At 34.0% G+C, this 24,222-nt stretch overlaps 1 protein-coding gene across 1 annotated transcript; it reads right to left on the bottom strand.

Moving 5' to 3' along the window:
• Positions 1–10,875: 10,875 nt before the first annotated feature.
• LOC113754240 (disease resistance protein RPP8-like) lies at positions 10,876–13,235 on the bottom strand. Its single transcript, XM_027298613.1, has one exon. The coding sequence runs from the start codon at positions 13,222–13,224 to the stop codon at positions 10,921–10,923; it is 2,304 nt and encodes a 767-aa protein (XP_027154414.1). The 5' UTR covers positions 13,225–13,235; the 3' UTR covers positions 10,876–10,920.
• Positions 13,236–24,222: the final 10,987 nt, after the last annotated feature.

Below are 24,222 nucleotides of genomic sequence, written 5' to 3'. Positions count from 1 at the left end.
GGCAGGAGATTGGGTTTATTGGACTTTGTGGTTGGTATAAGAGGATGAGTGGTGTGATTATGGTTGTTGGCAAGTATGAGGTGGTAACTAATAGATGAAATTAAAGCTTCTAGGTGGGAAACGTTATGATCTTTTCTCTAGCTAATATTTAAGAAGTAAATGCAACTAAAGCTTCATGATCCGCTACTGCTGCACATTTATGTATTGGCTTTATGGGCATTGAGTTGCTAATACTTATTCTGAAAGCTTTTAACTTTACGCATTGATCTGTCCTGTAATTGCCGATATGAAATGCATGTAACTAGTTTTGTTAGCAGTTGACTTTATGTTACTGAGTGGATACAAGGTTTAGTTTTTCATTGATAGCAGATTGATCTTAAGTGTGAGTGGGTTGCAAAATTTCCCCCTGGAAGTGATTATTTCGTGGAATACAGAAAATTTGAACAAATTTAAATCCTTAGAATGGTTCCTAACTTTGAATCAAACAAAATGACATGGCTCGTGGCCTAACCCAGAGTAGTGGAAAAGGGGTTCATGTCTTTACATCGTGGCTCTTAGGTCTCATCATGAATGGCTTCGCCTCTGGAATCATGGCAATTTAATTTGATCTTTAGCAAATACATTGTGGCTTTTCTGGAAAGCTCTTGTTAGTATGATGATCTAATGATCCCCCACAAACTTTGTGCATAGGTGGAACCAGCTGAAGATTGATGGGGACTTCGTGGTTATGACTGAAAGCTCTCATTTCATTGGAAAGTTTGGAAGCTACTGTTAGTTCTTTCAACTTGTTAGGGATGAGAATCTTTTAGTTTGTGCACAAGAGAGTATTTCAAGTTTGTGTACATGAGAATGTTTTAGTACTTGTTTGGGATTTTAGTACTTGTTATGTTTGTACTTGTTACAGACTTTTAATTCAACGAATTATATTTGAGTATCGACTTTTTCTTTTAAATTGCTATATGCATTCTGCTCTTTGGGATAATTTTACAAGTCCCTTGGGATTCTGGTTGATGGAATGTACAGCAGGGAGGACTAATTGCAGGTTGCTTCCATATAAAAAAAAAGGGAAAAAACTCCTGACAATTAAAAGTGTCAGCATAGCTTAGTTTCGAAAAACACTAATGACAAATGGGCATGTCGTCCAAAGCAGTGTAAATTCACATGGCTACGTGTCCTTAAAGCCATATATTAAGACAACTCAAGATGCCTTCATAAATTGGATATCCTACTGATCCGCTACTGATGTTCTAATGCTATACTGACACTTTCGATTATCACAAAAAAGTTTTTGTTGGCAGAGGGAATGCTATAGCAGCATGGTTTTCCTGACACATTTGAATGCTGCTAAAGATTTGAGGCTATCCCCACATCGGAAGGGACAACACTCACCCTAGGTGTGAGGATAGATAAAGTGTCAGGTTAGATTATCTATAATGACACCTTTAAATGCCGCTAAAGGCCATTTTTGTTGTAGTGGAATAGCAATTATATGAATTAAAATAAAAAAAGAAAAAAACATAATACCCAAATTAAAAACATATTTTAACTGAAATAGCGCTACCAATCATTAACACCTAACTGAAATAGCACTATCAATCTTTTACACTCATCATTAAACAAAAAAAAAACTGAAAAAATTCATTAAAATGGAAGATAAAATCAGAAAATGTGATGAAGGAGAACATGAACTAAAACACAAATGAAAATTTTTGCTGAAATGACATCAAAGAGAACATTTACATCAGCCAAAGGGAATACACGAAGCTGTGGATATAATACTTAGAAACCATTAAAAAAAATTTTACACCTTAGAAATTCAATATCTTAGAAATGTTGTAGTTTGGAAAATATATACACTCCCAAAGCACATGAAATATTACTAGCCACCAATAATAGCACCATATAAATAAGGTCTAAAAACCCCATGCCTCGTGGGTTAGAACTTCTTGGACAGCTTCTCTTTCATTATCTCAACTGCACTCTTAAGAGTTTCTTCATCTTTGCAGAAGGTAAATTTTACAAGATTCTTTCCCTCTTCTGGATTCAAGTAAAAGAAACTAGTCGGAATTGCCACAACGCCAACTTCCTTGATCAGATACTCACAAAAGGCAACATCGTTTTCCAGCCCAAAAGGAGTGTGATCCACCATTACAAAATAAGTTCCACTGGAAGGATAAACTATGAAACCTGCAGCCTTCAATCCATCAACAAGGATCGCTTTCTTCGCCATGTAACTAGTCTTTAGCTCCTGATAGTAGGAATCTGGGGCTCCAAGAGTTGTTGCAGCAGCATACTGCATTGGAGTTGATGTTGCAAAAGTGAGAAAAGAATGGACTTGTCTCACCCCCCATGTCAAATGTGGAGGAGCTATTGCCCACCCAATCTTCCAACCGGTTAAGGAAAATGTCTTCCCTTACGAATTCAGAGTGACAGTTCTCCCATACATCCCAGGAAGGGAAGCCATAGAAATGTGATCCATTTCGAAAGCCAGCTTGTTTATAAACTTTATCTGTAAATGTTAGGAAATAGTAATAACTACAACAACAAAAAATTGCTTTGACGTGAAGATTCATTTTTATTAAGGAAATTTGCTTCCACTATTCTACTATTGGGTTTGCGGCAATTCTCTCAAAGAATAACATAGCCAACCAAAATTTTCACACAGTAGTACGAAGAAATTCTCCCAAGAATGGTTCAAAGAATATTGTTTTGAAAGAAGTAGAAGAATAGTAAAACTAGACGTAAAAGTGAGACTTCTTAACATCTGAACGTCTTTATTTATAACGTTCAGATACTCCAAAAGAAATGTCATGTCTTTTGAAAATATATTTCTTCATGAATAGGCACATTTTAAAATGAATGGATACTTAACGGATATTTAAGAGTTATATCATTAGACGCAATCCCTAAAAGAAAACTGTTTAGTTAAGAATAAATTTTAAAACAAAATTAATTAAAATTAATATCGGTTGTTAAGACCCAAGTGCCCAAGTGCCAAACTTTTGACCATTAAATTTAGGATTATTATCACTTTACCCCCTTAACGTTTGGTGCCATTATCAATTTTCCCCTTAACGTTATCTTTTAGTCACTTTACCTCCAAGACTAACGGTCAAACTTAACGGAGTTTGTTAATTCAAGCGAAAAGACATGTTTAACCCTTAAAATTATTATCAATTTACCCCATCACTACAACAAAAATGGCCTTTCCTGACATGCCTATAGGGACACTTGCTGGTTTGTGTCATTATAGCACTCCTATCATGACACTTATTAGCAATTCAATAATATATACTCTAATTTTTTTTATTTTATCAGATATAAATATAATAATGTGCCTTTAGACTACCTAACATGACACTTGAGAAAATGTGAGATGTACAAAAAAAAAGAAAGACACAAAACGGCATCGTTTGATTTTGGCCGAAGATTCATTTGCTCTAAAACACTCAAAATTTTCATTCTGCCGGCCAAAACACTTAGTCAAAATACTTACTCAAAATTTTCATTTTCCAGCACCCCCCTCTCTCTGTGGAGGTGTTGGGCGTACTGCTCAGGCCAAGAATAGGCATTCAAATGGACAGGGTCGCTGGCCTGTTAAATCAGCTAGCTTCATTTTGGATTTGCTCAAGAATGCTGAAAGCAATGCAGAGGTTTGTCCATGCAGGTGAAAGGCTTGGATGTGGATTCACTTTTCATTTCTCACATTCAAGTGAATCAAGCACATAAACAAAGACGCCGCACATGTCGTGCCCATGGAAGAATAAACCGTATGTCCAATAGATGACTTTTTCAGTTTTCTGTTATGTCCATTATGTCTATTAACCTCAATGTATGATCTTTTTGGCTAGCCTACATGTCTTCCCCCTGCCATATTGAGTTGATTTTGTCCGAGAAGGAAGAGTCTGTCAAAATGGAGGTAATACGTACTTGTAGAATGTGACTATTTTGTTATGATTTGTTGTCCATAACTTGTTCGATTAAATGTCAAGTAGAATGCAAACCTTTGGTGAGATGCAGATCTAGGTGGAAGGATCCCGCGGGAAGCTTACTCGCAACTTCAAGCATCTCAACCTCGACTTCCAGCTCATCACCGATGAGGCCACCGGAAAGAGAAAGCTCAAGGTCGACGCTTGGTTCGGCTCCCGCAAGACTACTGCGAGAGAACTTGGCTTGTGCGGAAGAATTCTTCCTCTTCCCCCTGCCTTTTGAGTGTGTATTTGAGTAGAGTTAGTGGCCTACATTTCTTGATCGTTTTTCTCATCTTCGTTTCTGTTAGCATTTTTTCATTTATTCTTAAGAAAATATCATAAGATGAAATTGTTTTCCTTTCTTTTATTTCTTTTTCTCTTTCTTCTCTCTTTCATCCTTCCCAATAGAAATTCCATTTCAACGAAAATTTTTGTTTTGAGTTTGTAATTGTATATTTCTGGGTGAAGGTTTAAAAGACATCAAAAATTAATTTTTATTTTTTGTATGATGCCACGTGTCACAAATTTCAATTGATGATTATTAATCAGGTCACAATTTAATTTTAAGATATTTTTTTGGGAATAAAATGAGAAACTAGAAAGAAAAGAGGAAAACCCAAAATTAAAAGAATTGAAAGGCTAAAAAAGTTGTATTTTAGGAAAATGATTGGATATTTTTTTAATCATTTAAGGAGAAGATAGATCTCTGCAATTCCTCTTTTTTTAATTTCAATCATTAAGGTGAAGATTTTTGTGGGAAAGAGGAAGAATTAAATAAAGAAGAAAGAGAAAAAGAAATAAAAGAAAGGAAAACAAGGTAAATGAAAAGTCAAAATAATGCAAGGGCAATTTTGTCCTAAAGAGGATTAAGTGAGCAAAATTAAAGATTAGGGGGTAAACTGAGAAATGGGATATTCTTTACGGGGATAAAATGTGATTAACCCTTAGAATTATCCCTTAATGCTTGAAAGAGAAAATAATAATAATAAGGGTTAATCACATTTAATCCCCTTAAGGTATACCATATTTCTCAGTTTACCTCTTAATCTTTAATTTTGCTCACTTAACCCCCTATACGACAAAATTGCCCTTGCATAATTTTGACTTTTCATTTACCTTGTTTTCCTTTCTTTTATTTCTTTTTCTCTTTCTTCTTTATTTAACTCTTCCTCTTTCCCACAAAAATCTTCACCTTAATGATTGAAATTAAAAAAGAGGAATTGCAGAAATCTATCTTCTCCTTAAATGATTAAAAAAAATATTCAAATCACTTTCCTAAAATACAATTTTTTTAGCCTTTCAATTCTTTTAATTTTGGGTTTTCCTCTTTCCTTTCTAGTTTCTCATTTTATTCCCAAGAAAATATGTTAAGATGAAATTGTTTTCCTTTCTTTTATTTTTTTTCTTTTTCTTCTCTCTTTCATCCTTCCCAATAGAAAATTCCATTTCAACGAAAATTTTTGTTTTGAGTTTGTAATTGCATATTTCTGGGTGAAGGTTTAAAAGGTATCAAAAACTAATTTTGATTTTTTGTATGATGCCACGTGTCACAAATTTCAAAAACAATTTCATCTTATGATATTTCTTGAGAATAAAATGAGATACTAGAAAGGAAAGAGGAAAACCCAAAATTAAAAGAATTGAAAGGCTAAAAAAATTGTATTTTAGGAAAGTGATTTGACTATTTTTTTTAATCATTTAAGAAGAAGATAGATCTCTGCAATTCCTCTTTTTTAATTTCAATCATTAAGGTGAAAATTTTTGTGGGAAAGAGGAAGAATTAAATAAAGAAGAAAGAGAAAAAGAAATAAAAGAAAGGAAAACAAGGTAAATAAAAAGTCAAAATAATGCAAGAGCAATTTTGTCCTATAGGGGGTTAAGTGAGCAAAATTAAAGGTTAAGGGGTAAACTGAGAGATGTGGTATACCTTAAGGGGATTAAATGTGATTAACCCTAATAATAATAATAAGCAATTGAAAGTCATCATTCTTTGGGCTGCATTTCTGCTTGGTTGAGAGTAAAATAACATTTAATCAGTTTTTCCAGAAAATAATATTTGATCAGTTTTTCCAGAAGCGAGATTCCATTTTGTTGTTTCTTTTCTCCAAATTGAATATTCCCTCTCATAGTTCAACTTAGGCATCTCTTGTTTGATGTGGTAGATACTGTAGCAATCTTTTGTGAGGTGTGCACGTGAGATAAAAGTGTGTGAAAAAGATAAGTAGGCAATTGAAAAATATATTATGATAAAACCAAATTTTATTTTATTTTTCAAATAATCACTTAAGCAACCAAACCTGTTATACTTACGATAAAAGCAAGTAGCTCTTCATCCTTTTGCACTTAAATCAAGTGAATGAGGGGCTACACCACCTTTTGATAATTTTTCCTAAATAAGCTTAAAAAGATTTTGATTATTTTCTTAATGGCCAGGTAGAGTGTTTTTTAAAGCTCTCTTGTGCACTAGGTCGAGGGTTCAAATCCCGCCTAGGGTTCTTAATGAACTAAAGATATTCTCCTATTTTGTAAGAAATATTTTTTTTGGAGCATTTTTGTAAAAACTGTATTTATGTTACTTCAGAGTCAAAATGGGATCTCAGGCAGTGTTATTTATTTATTGGATGCAGCAAACATTGATTTATTATTCCTCAAGATTTTAAAAAGAAATTAAGGACCATATACCGCTGAGTCAACAAGTGTCGATATGAGAAAGTGTGGATGAAAGAAAGAAGGGTAATGCAAATTATTGCTAATAGTAAGAGAAACCATAGAATGCATCTCTGCAAGTGGAGTCTCGAAGAACACTACATTGGGAACATCTTAACAAATAAAGCTCAATACTCTGTTTTCGACTGTTGATACGGTGAAGATCTTGAAGAACAAAAGTAATCTGATGCTAATAATGTAAGCAGTCGATAAAATAACCAAAAAAGTACATTAAGGAAAAGAAAAAAAAGAAATGGTTTACTCATCCAATCTATCGCCCGTGCATGAACATACGCAGCAGTTTTTCGAACTTGGGTGTAAAATTTCAGCCTTTCAAAGTCAATGCCTTCCATGCAGTGACGGATCCGGGATTTTTTTTTTTTAGTAGGGCTAAAATTTTCTTAATATATTATGTTCAAAATAATTTCTATCAATTTAAATATATGACATCTAAAAAAAATCAAATATTAACTTTAATTATATATATATATATATAACTCTCATAATAAAAACTAAAATTATAAAAAAATTAGGAAGAACCAACTTTATTTTACGCATATATTTACACACTATAAATTAAAATTTTCAAAATTTAGAGGAACCATGACCCCATCAGCCCCCCTTAACTCCGTCATTGCTTTCATGGTCATGCTGGGGACATGGCCGACCTAGTGATAAATGCTTTTGGCATGGCTGCTACTTCCAGCCTTTCAAGGACTTTCATGGACTTCAACTCTTAAGGAAGCATTTCTAAATTGTAACAATAGCTGATAAGTAAGCACCTAAGTTTTAGCATTGGACCTCTCCCAACATCTATTCGTACCAGATTAAGTAGGTCAATGAGCTCAATAAACTTCAAATTCTGAAATCTGTTTTCAGAAATTACTAATTTCAAATTCTACAAGCCCCTCGTTGGGATGTTGAAAATGGATACCTCTTGTCTTCTTGTCACCTTCTAACTTCTCAATTATCCTTTCCTAGTCCTTAATAATTCTCCACACTGAAGCCCAATGATACTTAAATCCCAGGTATCCTTTCATAAACCAACTGAACTAGCTCGGTTGGCCACCAGAGAGGGGAACTAAGTCCCTCCCTAGGCATAGGTCGGGGGGTTGATCCCCTCTTGACTCAACCCTTGACTGCGTTTTCTCTCCAGTATTTTCTAGAATATGGTCAAAAGTCATATAACTCCTTTCGAACCTCTCAATAGATTCCTCTCCCATTTCTCTCCCTTTTCCCCCAGTATAGGACCATTTGTAGTAATGTTTTAGTGATCAACTTACTTTCAAAAACAAAATGGTATCCTTTTATAATGTGTTAATGTCATTACTATGTGAATAAGTAAAGATTTCCTAGAACCACCCTTATAGCATTCTAGTTATGATTTTATCTCTCTGGTTGATAGGACCAAATTTCGGTACATCAATCTACTTCAAACTATTTATAACTAATGTTTAGTACAATTTCAACTAATGTTCCTGTTTCCTTAATTGATTATGGTAAAATCATGGAACGAAGGGCCGAGGACGAGGAGCAATGTTTTAAAACTTGGACTATTAATTGAACTGGTGAGGTGTTCGGGTCAAGATTTAACCAATCAGACCGGTTCAACCCTGGTTCAATGAATTTTTTAAAAATAATTTATATAAATATATATGCACAAGATAAGATATGCAATGGACTAATTTAAAACTTTATATGATCAAAAGTTTAATATTTTCAAAGAACTTGGATTTTCAAAAATAAATTACCAAAAAAATAATCTTAAATCCAACCCAAAAATACCACAATATTTTGAAATTATACAAAATTCACGTCTATGGGAATTAGATATTGCGAGTTTAAATTTTAATTCACGCTTTTAGGACTTAGAGATTGCAACTTTAAAAAAGGAAGTTTGAAGTTTGGAGGAAGTCAGGAAAGTCGAAAATAGAGATGCAAACTTGATAAGAAACAAAAAATGAGATGAAAGTGAGTGGTTGTGGCATTTAATAATTAGTCTTTAGGGTTAAAGAAAAACGATTATTTTTTTTATTTTTTTCAATTTAATAGACAAAAACAAAATTAAAAGATGGAAGAAAACATCAATAAATTAAAACTAAAGAGGTTTGATTAAAAGGGGGTGACAAAAGAAAAGAGGGGAGAGAGAGACGGCTGAAGATTAGAAAGAAAGAGTCATGAGAGGATGAGATTTTGTAGGAAGAACGGAGAAAAGAAAGATAGAGATTTGTTTTATATAAATGTGATATAAAAAGAGACTAATTGGATGTGATGGTGCAATGATTACTATGCAGGTCTTCTATAGCAAAAGTCTTGAGTTTGATCCTTGTTAGGTGCATTTTGCAAAACTTTAAAAAAATATTGAGGGGAAAATTAAAAAAATCGGGAATCATCGGTTCAACCGGGTTTACTGGTTTTGAAGGGTTTGATTGGTCTTGACCCGTTATTTGACAATTTCAATTGTAGTATAGAACTAGACCGGTATTATGGCCGGTTTGCGGTTCAACTGGTCGAACCAGCCGATCCGCAATCGATCGAACCAGTTAATCCGGTCCGGTCCGATTTTCAAAACATTGCTGAGGAGGGCTACCATATTTGCACACTTTTTCTTTCTTCAACTTGATTGCCCTACTATGCAATCCATTGAGATTCAGGGATACTAAAGACGGTTGTGTTGCAAATTATTAGTGAATTCCTAGAAACAACTAGCAAACTAAAGAAAAAAAAAGAAGAAAAGCATTTGTGGATTAATGATTCAAATAATATTAGTGTAACACGGGAGGGTTTATATTTATGAAATATCGTCCATATTCAGTTTGGAATCTTTTTTTTTTTTAATTATAAAATGAGGTATAAATCTAGACATGATCGTGTAAAGAATTTTTTATAACTACAATATTTGCATACAAATAATCAATTTTCTCAACAACTTATGGAATCATGGAGTCAAGTGATTGTGGGTAGAAAGAAGATTTAATTAGGCAATTCAGTGAACATAACATGCAACACATTTTTCTTCTTTTTGCACAAAATTCAGGGTCTTCCCACTTAAATTAATTACATGAATAGTGGTTTTGAGCAGAAAAAGAATATCAATATTCCAATTTATTTTATCCAAAAGATTAAAAAAATAATTATTCTATAGTAAAAATCATATCTTGTAATTTGAACATCCCAAGAACCTTGGGGTCTTTCTTTATAAACTATGTAAAAGGGCACTTTCGTTAACTTGACTATTTTAACGGTTAATTTAATTAGTTGGACTGAAATAGGAGGCAAAGTGAGAGCAAATTAACCAAACTCCAAAAGGAGTTTTTATAATTAACCCTTCTTCTCACTCCAATTCTCCAATGGTCCACAAAAAACTAAATAAGTTTTTCTTTATAAGCAAAATTACGCTTGCTTTTTCAGAGAAGTATATACATTTCCTTTAAGGCGATACATGTTATAGAATCAACTAACTAGTAATCATGAAGAATTAAAAGGGAGTGTCAAACTTATAAACAGCGTACAATCTTGGACTATCCATTACACACGACAATTGTACTAATTTTTGTAAACATGAAATTACTACGAAAACATAAAAAAAAAAAAAATAACATTACGTGTAAGAATTATTATAAACGTTTTCCCCTCAGTAATGTTTTTCCCTTCAATGTTTATCCCAAACAACTTAAATGAACAGCATGTTATTAGCATCAACCAAATACCTCTAGATATTTTTATTGAATTAGACATTTCAAAATCCCAAGAGTTTACCATCAGGATTTTTGAGGCCTATTAAAGGCATGAATTTTTTTTTTTAAAATTTCTACTTGTATTAATATGATATATGCAATGTAAATTGATAGAGAGACAAATCCTATAAGGTACGGTTAGTTACCCAAAAAATCATTAATAACAAAAGAGTCAATCCTTGTTTAATAGTGGGATAATTAAAAAAGCAAGCGATGAAATTTGAGATTTCAAGTAATTAAAAAAAGAGGACTTAAAAAGCTTGTCGGTTGGCCTCAATAAAGAGTGAAATAATGGCAAAGCAAGCATGTTGAATTGGAGAAAACAAAAGTTATGTTGAATTAGAAACATTCTTTTTACTTATTTAATTTGATAAAAACTGGAAATAATTTTATTAATCACTACTCTGAAATTCAGCATACAGTGCAATACTAGGTGGAGCAGGAGCCCCTTAATGGGGAGGATAAATAAGAGAGAGTACAGAGGTAGAAGTACACATTCAAGACATTTATGCATAACCTTCCATTCTACGCCACAAATAAAATTTCGATCTTCGTTTCTTCTGCGAGATCCTGGAGTCAAATATTCTGAGGTTAGGAACACTGGATACCTTGTCCGCATCAAGCCTACTGATGAAATCTTCTGGCATGTCCACTAGCTCAAGCGTATCAAGAGTAGATATGTGCTTCAGCTCTTCCGGCAACTTCTCCAAATTGCAGCAGTCCCTGATTCTCAGGCACTGGAGCTGTGGCAATGCATCTTTCTCCACCATTATTTCATCCAAATCACGTAGGAGGTCGAGCTCAAGGAATTTCAATTGGCGAAACCCATGCCTAGAAATGACTAGCCGTGGCCCCCCATATGCATTTTTCATTTTGAGGAACGACAACTGTCCCAACTTCTCTAGCATTGGCATTGGGTCATTCATGAGATCTGTGTATTTCAAAGACAAGTGAGAGAGATTTGGAGGGAAATCAGGAGGCAGCATTCTCAAACCCGGCTCGATTAGCTTAAGCTTTGTTACATGATGAAGCTTAGAAAGTCCCACTAGAGATGGCCACTGGCTTCTTCCTCTAGCACGGTGAAGATGCAACGTCTTTAGGCTTCCAACCTCAGATAAATGTATGCAGAGTTTGTCTATCTCTGACCTGTCATCTACTACAATCCCCAGTTTCCGAAGACTTGTCACAGTTATCATGTTATTGTGCATAATGTGATCAAAGCGTATGCCTAACAGAGTCTGGAGATTCCTCAATCCTTCAATCTTAAGAGGCACATTACATTTTATATCAAACGCATATAGATGCCGTAAACTTTCAAGCTTCCAAATGAAATTTGAGACTATCACTGGGTCAAAGTTCCGTATGTCAAGAGTTTGTAGGTATCGCAAGCAACCGAAAGAATGAGGGAGCCTACTAATGGATGTCTCTAATAAATTGAGGTACCTCAGAAGCCTGACTTCACCAATTTCTTTTGGCAAATTATACGGCATCTTAACATTCTCAAGGTCTAGTATCCGAAGCTTTCTGAAAATTTTGAAGCTAAGACTAATGTCTTCCCTGTCAACACGGACATTGAAAAAAAGTAGAGACCGAAGAGGAGGGGTCGAAGTCCAAAAATAATTTTTATCCCGAGAGAGAATATGAACAGCAAGGTACCTGGATTTGACTGATATTTTTTCGTATCTGGTGTCATGGATCTGAAAAAAATTTTCATCCTCTGCCTTTCTGATTGCAAGCTCTCGCAACAAATCATGGACTCTACAGCTTTTAATCCTCTCATCAACAGTCATTTCCGCCACCTGAACCATATTTCTGCTAACAAGTTGTTCCAGATCATATGCTGCACTTTCCTCCAAATTTTCTGCATCTCTTTTCTGCATTATTCCCTCTGCAGCCCACATGTGGATAAACTTTCGCACAGAAATAATGTAGTCTTCGGGAAACAAACCCAGATACAGAAAGCAAAATTTCAGATTGGAAGGAAGATCTGCATAACTTAATTCCAGAATTGCTGATACTCCACCACTCTGGCTCCTTGATAGGTTTGTGTTGAAGCTGTTGAGAACTTTCTCCCATTCACTCTTCAACCTTTTCTTTGTCAGTAGCAGCCCACCTACAACCGTGATGGCCAGTGGCAGACCAGCACATCTCCTTGCAATCTCTTTCCCTACTTCTTCCAAATCCAGAGGACACCCAGCATTATCCCCGTGCCCTAAGGCCTTTCTAAGGAACAACTGCCAGCTATCTTCCTGCCCCAAAGTTTTCAAATCATGTGGGATGCTCAGAGCATCTGCGTGCAAGGGAACACCCCTGTTGCGACTTGTAATTAGCAGTCTGCTTGATGTATTAACATCAGGAAAGGCCCTAGCAAGACAATCCCACGCTTCTTCCTTCCATACATCATCAAGTACCACAAGATAGCATTTATCTTGTAGATCTTGATAGAGCCTTCGTTCCAAGTCCTGCTCGTCCATCTTTTCCAACATTTCGAGTAGCTTGTTATCCACTGTATTCAATTGCTTTATGATTGATCTCAGCATCTCTTTGTGACCGTAGCTTGAAGAGACGCAGACCCAAGCACGGCAATTGAATCCTTCCCTGACATCAGCATGGTTATAAACTTTTTTGGCTAGAGTTGTCTTACCAGCTCCTCCCATGCCGACGATTGAAACCACACGGCGGTTTTTGTCCTGTTTCAGAAGTTCTGCCACCAGGAATTTTGTAATCTCCTCGAAGCCCACTATATCCTTGTCCTCGCTAAAAGGAGAGGTTCGGCGAAGCTGTCGAAACTCCTCTCCCCGTGAACTCATTCCCTCTTCGAGATTTCTGATACCATACTTTTCGCGTCTATCAGCTATGTCATTGAGCCTCATCTGTAAAGATTCAATCTCCTTACCTATCTTGTAGAGGTTTACAATTTTCAAGGGATAATACGTCAATTGGGTGACTAGTCCCTTGTTCTTCGTGAAGAACTCAACTTTGCTGGCAAAGATCTCAATGATATCCTCCGCATCGTAGGCAGCAGCTCTGATTAAAGAAACCCAGTTGCGGATCCTCGCATCTTCATCTTCCCTCTGTTCTGCATCTTTCAGGAAGCACCGCATCCACTCCAGATCATTTCCAAGTCCTTCAACTTGTCGTCGAACATCTTTTAGGAAAACAGATTTTTTATGCAGCAGATCAACGGTTCTCCCAATGACAAGAGAGATGACAGAGTCGGCCATCTTGGTTAAGCCGTAAACGAGCTTTTCTCTCAACAAGCTGTTGTTTTAACTGATCTCAGAAGAGAGGTTGGATTCTCTTGGTTCATTTTCTCTTCTCAGTTTTATCCTTATTTCATTGACTTGTACAGGGGCAATTATTCCAGTCAACAACCAATGTGGTTATGCACTTTGGCATTATCCAGTGAAAACCAAACCAACTGAATTCTAGGAATCTTTGGGGCAAATTTGTGGTTCCAAAGCCACGTAGGAGGAAAATAGAATCACTTTTAGTCTGATTAATTAGGAATCTAAGAGGTAATAGAATTCGTTAATTAAGAGTTAAAAAAAAAGCAACCAATACGAAATTACAATAAATAACCCAAACCACGAGCATGAATTGCCATTCAAAAATTATTGATTATACATCTTACAATTTTAAAAAAGTCTATGCCTTAAAAATCTAAAATTCAGCCCAATTCAAAAAAAGAAATAATAAAAAAAAATTTCAGGTACGAGAAGATTTATTCATTTCAAAAGTACCCATCAACTATAATACTAATTAGATTAAGTATTTGATCTAAATTGTTAATTCACTTATGGGGCCATTACTAAACATGATCAACCAAAAAATTTCATCATCCATAACAAAAAAAAAAATAACAACTTCCAAAATTTAACAAAACAAAATTTTTTCCAATACCTTAAGATTCTTGTTGTCACCACAATTATAAGAAAAATTAGCCCAACCAAGATCTCCTTATATTTGATTCTTTTATTTATCAAGTACATAAATTGAAAAAAAGATGCCTAGTATGGGATCCATTTTTAGATGCCAAATTAGGCTTTATTTTTTTCATTTCAAATTATGGTTAATTTAGTTTGTAAAGGCTTAATTGTTTCTCATGTATAAATCCTTTAATTTATCAAGTGCATTACATCTGATTTCTTTTATTTGTCAAGTATATAAATTAGAAAAGGTACACCTAGAATTGGCTCTATTTTTAGATGGCAAATTAATTAACTTTTATAATCCAAATTATGGTTAATGTAGTTAGCAATCATTTAACTCTTTTTCTTCACGTACATGTGTAAAATATCCTAAATTATAAGGATAATAGATTCATTTGACCATTAATGATGTAAGCATTGGATCTCAAATGACTGATAGGAGAAATGAGTAAAATTTCTAAAACCTTAAGAGAGGATAGAGAAATTGTTAAAAACCTTAGGGAGGTTTCTAAAATTATCCCTTTGTCCAAAACCTCTCTATATTTAGTTATTTTTGGTGCTCGGCTAGGAGACTTGTTAGGGATATTACAGAAACCTCCCCTGAGATTTTTGACATTTGCATTGACCTCCCCTCTAGGTTTAGAAATTGCATTCACCTCCCCTGAACAGTAATAATTCGTTGCAGAAACCTCCTTGACAGCTTTTGTTGAAGTGAGATAAGAATTTTCTTCCAATTTTGCCCTTACTTGCTTGACAATTATTATTTGCTTGACAATTGCTTAACTAATTATCTAATTAGTTAATAGTTAAACTAATTAACTATTAACTAATTATCTAATTAACTATTAACTAATTATCTAATTAATTAATTAACTAATTATCTAATTAACTAATTAACTAAAGCTGTTGTCTGTTAGAAACTAACAAACTATTTGCATGTTAAACTAATTAACTAATTAACTAACTAATTAATTAACAAACTATTTGCATGTTAAACTATATGCAGTACGTATTACGTATTTAAAGTATCGACTTTTTATAGGTATTTTACTTTCAAACATTTAATTTATGATAAAAACATCAATGTTTGTAAGCATTGGATCTCAAATGACTGATAGGAGAAATAAGTAAAATTTCTAAAACCTTAAGAGAGGATAGAGAAATTGTTAAAAACCTGAGGGAGGTTTCTAAAATTATCCCTTTGTCCAAAACCTCTCTATATTTAGTTACTTTTGGTGCTCTGTTAGGAGACTGGTTGTGTGTGAAAGTCAGAGTTTGACTGGCCTAGCTTATGGACCACAGTTTGTTAGGTGAAAACTCTGGCTGGATTGTAAATTATTTGAGATATTTTTACTGTAGCACTTTTTGTGATGTGATGTATGTGAGATAAAAAGGTAATTGGAAAGGTAAAAAGGTGTATTGAAAATTGTAATGATGATGTAAGCAAATATATTTGGCCAAATAAATTGCTGTCCAAACAAAGCCGATAAGAATGTAGTACCCAATAAAGTCCTCAAAAAGCTAAGAGCCTCTTGGACCGTTGATACCATCGAGACATTTAAGTCTTGTTTCTCATCTTGTCACTTAATTATGATTTTTTTTGATGGAAAAATTTCGCCGGCTCCCTCTTCCTTAGATTAGAATAGAGTAAATTATATAAATATTATCGTTACGATAAAAAAAAATTAAATCCTCAAAAGTGAAAACTCAGAGCAAACCATGATTCAGTCAAAACTAGTGTCTGCACGCGTTGTGCTAATGCTTTATATACATACAATCTGTATCAAATGGACTGATGTTAGTCATTAGAATTTAAAATAATCATCACATCAGCGACTGTACTTATTTAACGCATAACATGAGTTCTTATTACACACGTGACTCTCATGATAAAAATCTAAATGTGCTCTTTAAAGATAATTTACATTGATGATGTATATGAGATATATGGGAAATGAAATGTTCTTTCATTAACAGAAATATATCATGTAACTAACATCAAAACATTTGTTCACTTTTATGATTCATGGAGTTGGATTTTCGTTTCGGCACCATCGTCTAGTTCTTTTCTCAATTCAGTCCCTCAAATGGTATTCACCTGCTGATTAACTAGCCAGCATTTCCTTTGTTAATTCATTCCACTTTGGGTTGTAACTATTCTTGTAACCATTATCACACAATCGTTATTTATGAAATGCATAATCTGCTAGTGGTTTCATTAATCACACTAAGTGAAAAAAGAAAAATAAGTAGGTCATTTAAGCTTTTTTAATAGGATGCTGGGAAGCTCGACTCCTTCCAATTATGGAAGCTCACAGTTTAGCAAAAGTTTAGTATATTCTTTAGAGCAAATTATACTTTACTCTCCTGTGATTCAGTATTTTTCGATATAACTCTCCTATGGTGTCAAAAACTATACATAATCTCCTCATGATTTGAATTAAAATGTCAAAGTGACGGAAATGATCATTCGTAATCGAGTCACCTAAAATGTCAAAAATACCCTTATATAAAATTGAAAATTATTTATTAACTAATGGGAGTTATGTGTATATTTTGAAAACCATAAGGGGGTTATATGATAAAACTTTAAACCATAAGGGGGTTATATGGTAAAATATAAAATTATACGAGGTTAGTGTGTCATGTGTTTATAAGGGTAATTTCGACATTTTTAAAGGTTTTGTTACGAATGATCATTTTCGTCACTTTGATACTTTAATCTAAACCATGAGGAGGTTATGTATATCTTTTGAAACTATAGGGGAATTATGTAAAAAATCGCTAAATCACAGGGGGTAAAGTGTAATTTGCCCTATTCTTTATCACTGTCAAGGCCCAAAATTATTTCTAGGGCAAATTACATTTTAGCCCCTTGTGGTTTTCGCAAAAACCACATAACCCCCCCATCGTTCAAAAAGCTATACATAAACCCCCTGTGGTTTGGGTTGAACTGGCAAATAGACGGAAAGCACCCACCGTAACGATTCGTGGGCAAAATGTCCAAATTACCCTAATATAAATACAAAAAGGAAGCAGATGAGTCAGATTCTTCCTTGTTCTGTCTTTGTCGTGAGAAAAGGAGAGAAAAACATGACCACCGAATGAAGGAGAGAAATTTAACCCACAAAGATCTACCATTGAAGACCAAAAAGTAGCTGTGAAAGAGCATCACGAAAGCTGTTGTTGCATCTGGTAAGTTTTTTGACATCATTTTAGCATATAAGATGCACTTGCATGGTTTTTGAACAGAAACTATCAGGCATTGGAAAGTTAATAAATCAGTGATTATTTTGCTTAAGCGTTGATTAATTTAAAATTTTGCTGCTTTGGGACAATCTGTATTATCATATTTAAGCATAGAATATTTTATCGACTAGAATTGAATTTATGCATTAAGATTAGGGTAAAGAAAATTGCATTCGGGAGTAAAGAAAATCCCGCCTGCATAATAACGTTGAAACCCGCAAGCGGGATTCTGTGTTTTTTCTATTTCAAGGTTAGCTCGCATGCGGGTTAATGTTATATTTGAGCGCGAGAAGAAAAAATTGGTAATTAGGCTCTTTGGGCATTATAAGTAAATATTTAAATTAATGGCAGTTTTATTACACCAATATTATTGTATTATCATTATTATGATTATTGTATTATTTCTTATGCAAATATAACATTTAATTATTTAAATTTGATTTTATTTTTACAATTTATAAAATTTTTATCACTTATATAATATTTTTAAAACCCTAATACATCTAAATTTGATTTTATTTTTCAAATTTATAAGATTTTTATTTTAAAAAATGGGATACGGATAAGATATCCGGTTGGTTCGATTTGCATAGGTGCATATGAGAATATCCGAATACTCTTTAAACCCGCATGCGGGTTTAAGGAGATTATGGCAACTCTCTGACACACTAGTTACCCGTCCAACTTGTGTGTAACTAAAATATATTTAAATAATATATTTCATATTTTTGTTATTTAGAGTTTAACAAAACATTAATATTGGGTAGATTTGAGGGATATGCATAATTTTGCATATTTGTAGGAATATTAGAAAATGGAAAATTTGGGTAAATTCCCAAATTTTGGAGGTAAGGTGCAATCCAAGAACTAAAACAGTCATTTATAAAACCTTAACAGTCATTTATAAAATAGTCATTTCTAAAACCTTATCATCACTGCCTCACCAGTTGAACGAAAATTGCAGGTTTGTTCAGCTTCTATCTTCACGGCATTTCTTCTTATTTTTCTTTCGTTCTCTATCTTGGGTTCCTTCACCAACTTTCAGTGCAAAGTCAGCAACAAAGTATTTCGGAAGATGGAAAGAGATGAGGAGCACCCATCTAGGCTTTATTGGGTACGTCAAATTGGTCAGGGGTAATATGGGTATGTTTCCTACTGCTACCAGAAGAACAGGCGCGTTTTGCCCACGAATCGTTACGGTGGGTGCTTTCCGTCTATTTGCCAGTTAAACCCAAACCACAGGGGGTTTATGTATAGCTTTTTGAACGATGGGGGGGTTATGTGGTTTTTTCGAAAACCACAGGGGGCTAAAATGTAATTTGCCCTTATTTCTATGATACACATTTATACTTTAATCTATGGTCAAGCAAGGCCAATTTGAACATTTTTGCCTTTTTGAACTTGTATTCGAAAACAAGCAGTACTTTAAAGAAAACCATTTTGCATTAAGTAAACGTATATTAGAAGTAGAATAAAATATGATCTACGGAAAACATCTCTTTGATATGGCCTCGCATGAGTTCCCGCCAGACCACTTCAATTGTGAGTTAGAAAATGCCAAAACAATGGCCATTATATTAAGTTGTTTTGGATATTGCGCATGAAATCAATAATCCTATTATTATATGATTAAACCTATGTAGCTACCCAAAAAAAAAAAAAAATTGTAGATGGGAAGGTTGGGCCTTAACGCGTTGACCTTGTCTTCTTACGATCTCAACCAACTCGTGAAATTGGACTCGATGGGTAGGGCTAAGGTCAACATACTTCAAGATCAATTTGTTAACATGTTGCAGATGCAATTTGGCTTGGGCTTTCACTTAACTGGAAAAAGGAAAACTCAGCCCTATGAGTAAGATTTTCAGTAGATGGTCTCTACATTAGCTTGAAGAACATCCGCCTTTCCGAGCAGCATTTCGCTCTAAAATGCGCGTGTAATTCTCAAGAACTTTAACTTTCGAAAGCTTGTGAAGTATTTCGTGTTGTGCTAAATTGAGGAAGAAGTAACACTGGCATGCATGCATTGCGTTGGTAGTATATTATAATATTTCATGTTGTTGATAAATTGAGCCAAGAAGCAATTTTGCCATGCATGTATCAGATGTTTCACTCGAATTATTATTTGCTTTCATATGTTCATTTCTCGTTCAAGAAGGATGGTCTAAGAATCCCACTAAGGAGGTCTAGAAAAGAATTTAAGTTCAATAGATTTTACTTACTTGTTTGAAAGCTCTTAAAGAAAGAAGTGTTGCATCCATCATGGACTCGTTGATGGTGTTGTAAATAGTCTACATGTAGTACTGCTCTTTACACTCAAGTGTAGGAAAATTTCCCAAACCAATATCTTTTGCACCTTAGACATCTTGGGCTGTTGGTCACCAAAACATCTCTAAAGTGTTGGTGGAGATAGGAGGTCAAGAGTTTAATTATTACTGGTTCAATCTCAGCCACTAGTTGTGGCTTCCCCTCCCCTCAGAATAGACTAGAATAGATTATAAAAACTGTTATCCTTGCTAGTAAGAAAAAAAAAAAAATCTTTTGCACCTAGCTAGAACTAAAATGGCTAAAATAGGTTATAAAAACTGTTATCCTTCCTGGTAAAAAAAAATATATCTTTTGCACCTAGCTAGAAGTAAAATGGATAGCAATCACAAGGGCATAAAGAATAAGAAAAGAGTTGTAATTGTTTATATTAACGCCAAAACAGTTTCACTATTTGTTACTTATCAGTGCATTCAATTTCATATTAACTGCAATTCCATATGGCATTCCATTTGGAATAAAAGACTTAGATATTCAACAAAAAACATCGGATTATATTGTGTCGGTGATTGGCAATGGAGATTCCACCTTTTTATGGTTCGATATATAATTGACACCCCCATGGACCTTTGTTACAGAAATAAGGCCATAATAGCGTGAGGCAGTTTGTTAACTGTCCAAGGCTAAGGTCTTTTCAATTATTAGTGAAGGCAATGGAATGAAACCGCGAATAGGAAGTGGAACGAATGAGATTTTTTTTTTTTTTTTTTGTAAAAAAGTCAGCAATGAAATTGTTATGACATGACTTTATCATGCGTCTTATGTGTAGAAATATCGATTAGATACTGAAACAGGTTGATAAGGCGGACTAATGTGTAGGCTTAAACTATTTTTTACAGCTTGTGAAAAGTTCAACCCTACGCATTTTTATTCATAGGGCTGTGGTTTATCATATCTGGATAAAGTAGACTATCTGGATTTGAATTCGGCTATGGTTGGTCCACTTTTCATAACTCTGATTCATCGTTTTGAGCAACACTCTTTAGATTTCCATAAAAAAAAAATAAAAAAATAAAACAATACTCTTTAGATGATTTAACTATGCATACTCTTGGATAAAGTATTTCATTTTAGTATAGAATAGTTCTGTTAAGACTGGGTTCTGCTTCATTTTGTACAATTATCTGAAGGAAGTACAATTGTTTAGCCATTCTTATTGTGGTAATCTCCTAGAACGTATAAAAGGATATAATTTTGTCTATACTTCCCATTCAAGATCTGAGATAGAGCTATTTCCAAAATTAGGGTATACATAGCAATTCATTTGTAGTTTAAACAAGTGCCCGCAACTCTCTAGCTTTATTTTTAACTCATTTTGTGATGACAAAGTTTATCTTTTCTTTTTTCTTTTTTATTAATTCTGTGTAGACTCAATCACATTTTCCCTTCAACATATTGTCGTTGTTAAAGACAGTGTTCCGATTATGTGGAAAGAAAGCATTCTGTTGTGGCTGCACTTTGCTGCGTCTTGGTCATCCTGGTCGAAATTCCCAGAATATTCTAAAAAAAGCTTTGGCACCCAATCGGTTCTTCCAATTTCTGGACAAACCCAATCAAACCGAGTTTCTATCCATCCGATTTTTTAGAATAACTCGAACCGAATACTTGATCTATTTTCGATTCGATTAGTTAGACCGACTGGTCTGGTCCAAGTTTAAAAACATTAGGTTGTGGCTGTACTTTGCTGAGTCTTGGTCATCCTGGTCGGAAATCCCAGAATACACGTTAGTTGAAGACTTGTAACAGTTTGTTGGGAGAAAAATTAATAAAACGAGTTTGAGAGCGAGGGCATGAAGTTGGTGCTATTAACCGTCTCTATCTTTGTCCTTGCATATGTGCATTAGATGCTGTTATTGTCTCTATCTAGAAAATGAAAGAATGCTTGCAAGGATTGGAACCATAATTATCCCTGTTTTGATTGCTATTTTTAGAAGTTTTTATAGAAAAATATATTATAATAATTTAATATATGTAAATTAAAAAAATACTTATAAAATGTGTTTACGAAAAATGTAAAAAATTTTCTACAAAAAATCACAGTCCAAATCACCCCAATCTCTCATATATTTTAAGAAAGTACAAAATTGGTAGAACTAATAGTATTATTTTTCTGGGTTGAATGGGAAGATAATGTGCCAATTTTGTGGAAAGAAACCATTCCATTATTGTTGTAAGTTGCAGGTCTTGGCCGCGTTGGAATTGGAAGCAATTTGAAAATGAAAGCATGACATTTTGCCAACTGATCTATCTAAGACACACTTCATATGGGGAACTCAATTTATTTTGGGAATTATTTGTAATTTACACCATTTATAAAATGTGGCATACTCCACCAAGCAATTTTTCCCAAAAAGTTGGAATAGCTAGGGCTGTCAACGGGCCGGGTCCGGGCCGAAATTCATTATTCCGGACCCGGACCCGAATTACTATGCCGGATCCGGATCCGACCCGTTTACCCGACGGGTCTTTTATTCTATGTTCCGGATCCGGATCCGGCGGGTCCCGGATCCGGATCCGGGTCTACCCGAACAAATTTACCAAAATTTATAATTTCTAATAAAAATGAGAAAAAAATATATTTGTAAACTAATTTCTAACTAATGCAAAGAAAAAATCAAATAAGAAAAGAAATCAAATTAACTTTATTAAAATACATCACCCTAATCAAATTATATTGATAAATATATATTTTTTAAATTATTAATTCATTTATATCCGGATCCGGGTCTAAAACGGGTCGGAATACTATATTCCGTATCCGACCCGTTTTTTGTTTGACAAAACGGATCCGGATCCGGATCCGGGAAACGGAATTAAATCTCTACCCATACCCGCAAAAATTTCACGGATCCGGTCCGGATCCGGGTCTAGACCCGACCCGTTGACAGGCCTAGGAATAGCCGAAGAGGGGAACTCAATTTGGAAGAGGGCCTCAGAAAATTGAACTAAAATTTTCATCTACACTCTTACAATAAATCTACAAAATTATTTTTTTTACTCTTTTCCCTTAGGCAAAGCTACCAAATCAATAAGGTTTGAGAAGTAATTAAAAGGAGCAGGAATTTGAAGAACTAAAAATAAGGAGTGCCTAAATTCACACTTTATTTTTTTTAATCTTAAATCCATATCTCATGCTACAAGTTTTAATATGAAATATAAATTATCACTACAAACAGTACAAGACATTAATGCTTTGTGGGTGTAGACATTAATACTTGATTATATTACTAATTTGGTTTAAAATTAATAAATCTTGGTAACAATCTTGTAGCATCCTTTTGAACTGTAACAAGTGCAGCACCCATTTGAACATAACCAGAAACTATAGGTGGCAAATTAACCCATTTAATTAAATTTACCTATACCCGTCCATGAATAGATGGATATGAATATCTTAAATTTTTGCATATGGGTATAAATGGGTTACCCAATAATACTCATTTATTTAAATGGGTATTATTGGGTAACTCATCAAACCCAATTAACCCATTTAAAATTGTCTTTCCCCAAATCTCCTCTCTTCCCCACCCTTTTTTTTCAGATTTTTTATTTTGTCATGATGTTAACTACTTTTGTTTCATTATTATTATTATTATTTGTTGGTTTTATCTTATCATTTTATCTTCTCTTTGTTTGTTAACTTGCTCCTTTTTCAGCATTATCAATTTATGATAAGTTTTAACCTCTTTTCCTATCTTTCCAAAATGAAAATTTAAATTTATACATGAAAAAAATGTTAGGGGTTCAAAATTTTTGGATTAAGTTTTTAATAGTACTTAATTCAAATTTTTATAGTCTTATTATTCAATTATTAAATAGCATGTAATTTTGTGACATAAAGTACGGATAGAAAAAAAAATTGATAATTAGGCTTATTGAACATTATAAGTAAATATTTAAAACTAATGATGGGTGCAAAGGGCGGTATAAATTGATAATTTAGTTTGCAAAAATGAATTTAAATGAGTTGACAAAAGTTAAAATAAATGGGTTATAAATGGGTAATTGGGTTATCTAATTCATTTTTTGACTTACTCATTTGTACCCATCTAATTAAATGGATATAAAGGGGTTGACTCATTTATATCCATTACCCATTTTACCCAATCCAAACCCGCTTAAGTCATCCATTTTGACACCTCTGCCAAAAACCACCAATCACAAAATTAAACATGAAACCTTACCATTTGAAAGTGGATCAGTAACTATCGACATCACCCACTTCAGAAAACCAAATGCTGATAAAGTTATCAACTATGTCATCATGATCTGTGATTCTTATACAGATATGTCTATGGTGCACCA

This window comes from Coffea eugenioides, chromosome 11 (genome assembly GCF_003713205.1).
Source record: "Coffea eugenioides isolate CCC68of chromosome 11, Ceug_1.0, whole genome shotgun sequence".
In the NCBI taxonomy this organism is placed as follows: domain Eukaryota; kingdom Viridiplantae; phylum Streptophyta; class Magnoliopsida; order Gentianales; family Rubiaceae; genus Coffea; species Coffea eugenioides.
This window is presented reverse-complemented; position numbering and strand designations above follow the sequence as displayed.

Coding starts and splice junctions, on each gene's coding strand:
- LOC113754240 (XM_027298613.1), bottom strand. CDS start 13,224: ATGAGTTCACGGGGAGAGGAGTTTCGACAGCTTCGCCGAACCTCTCCT.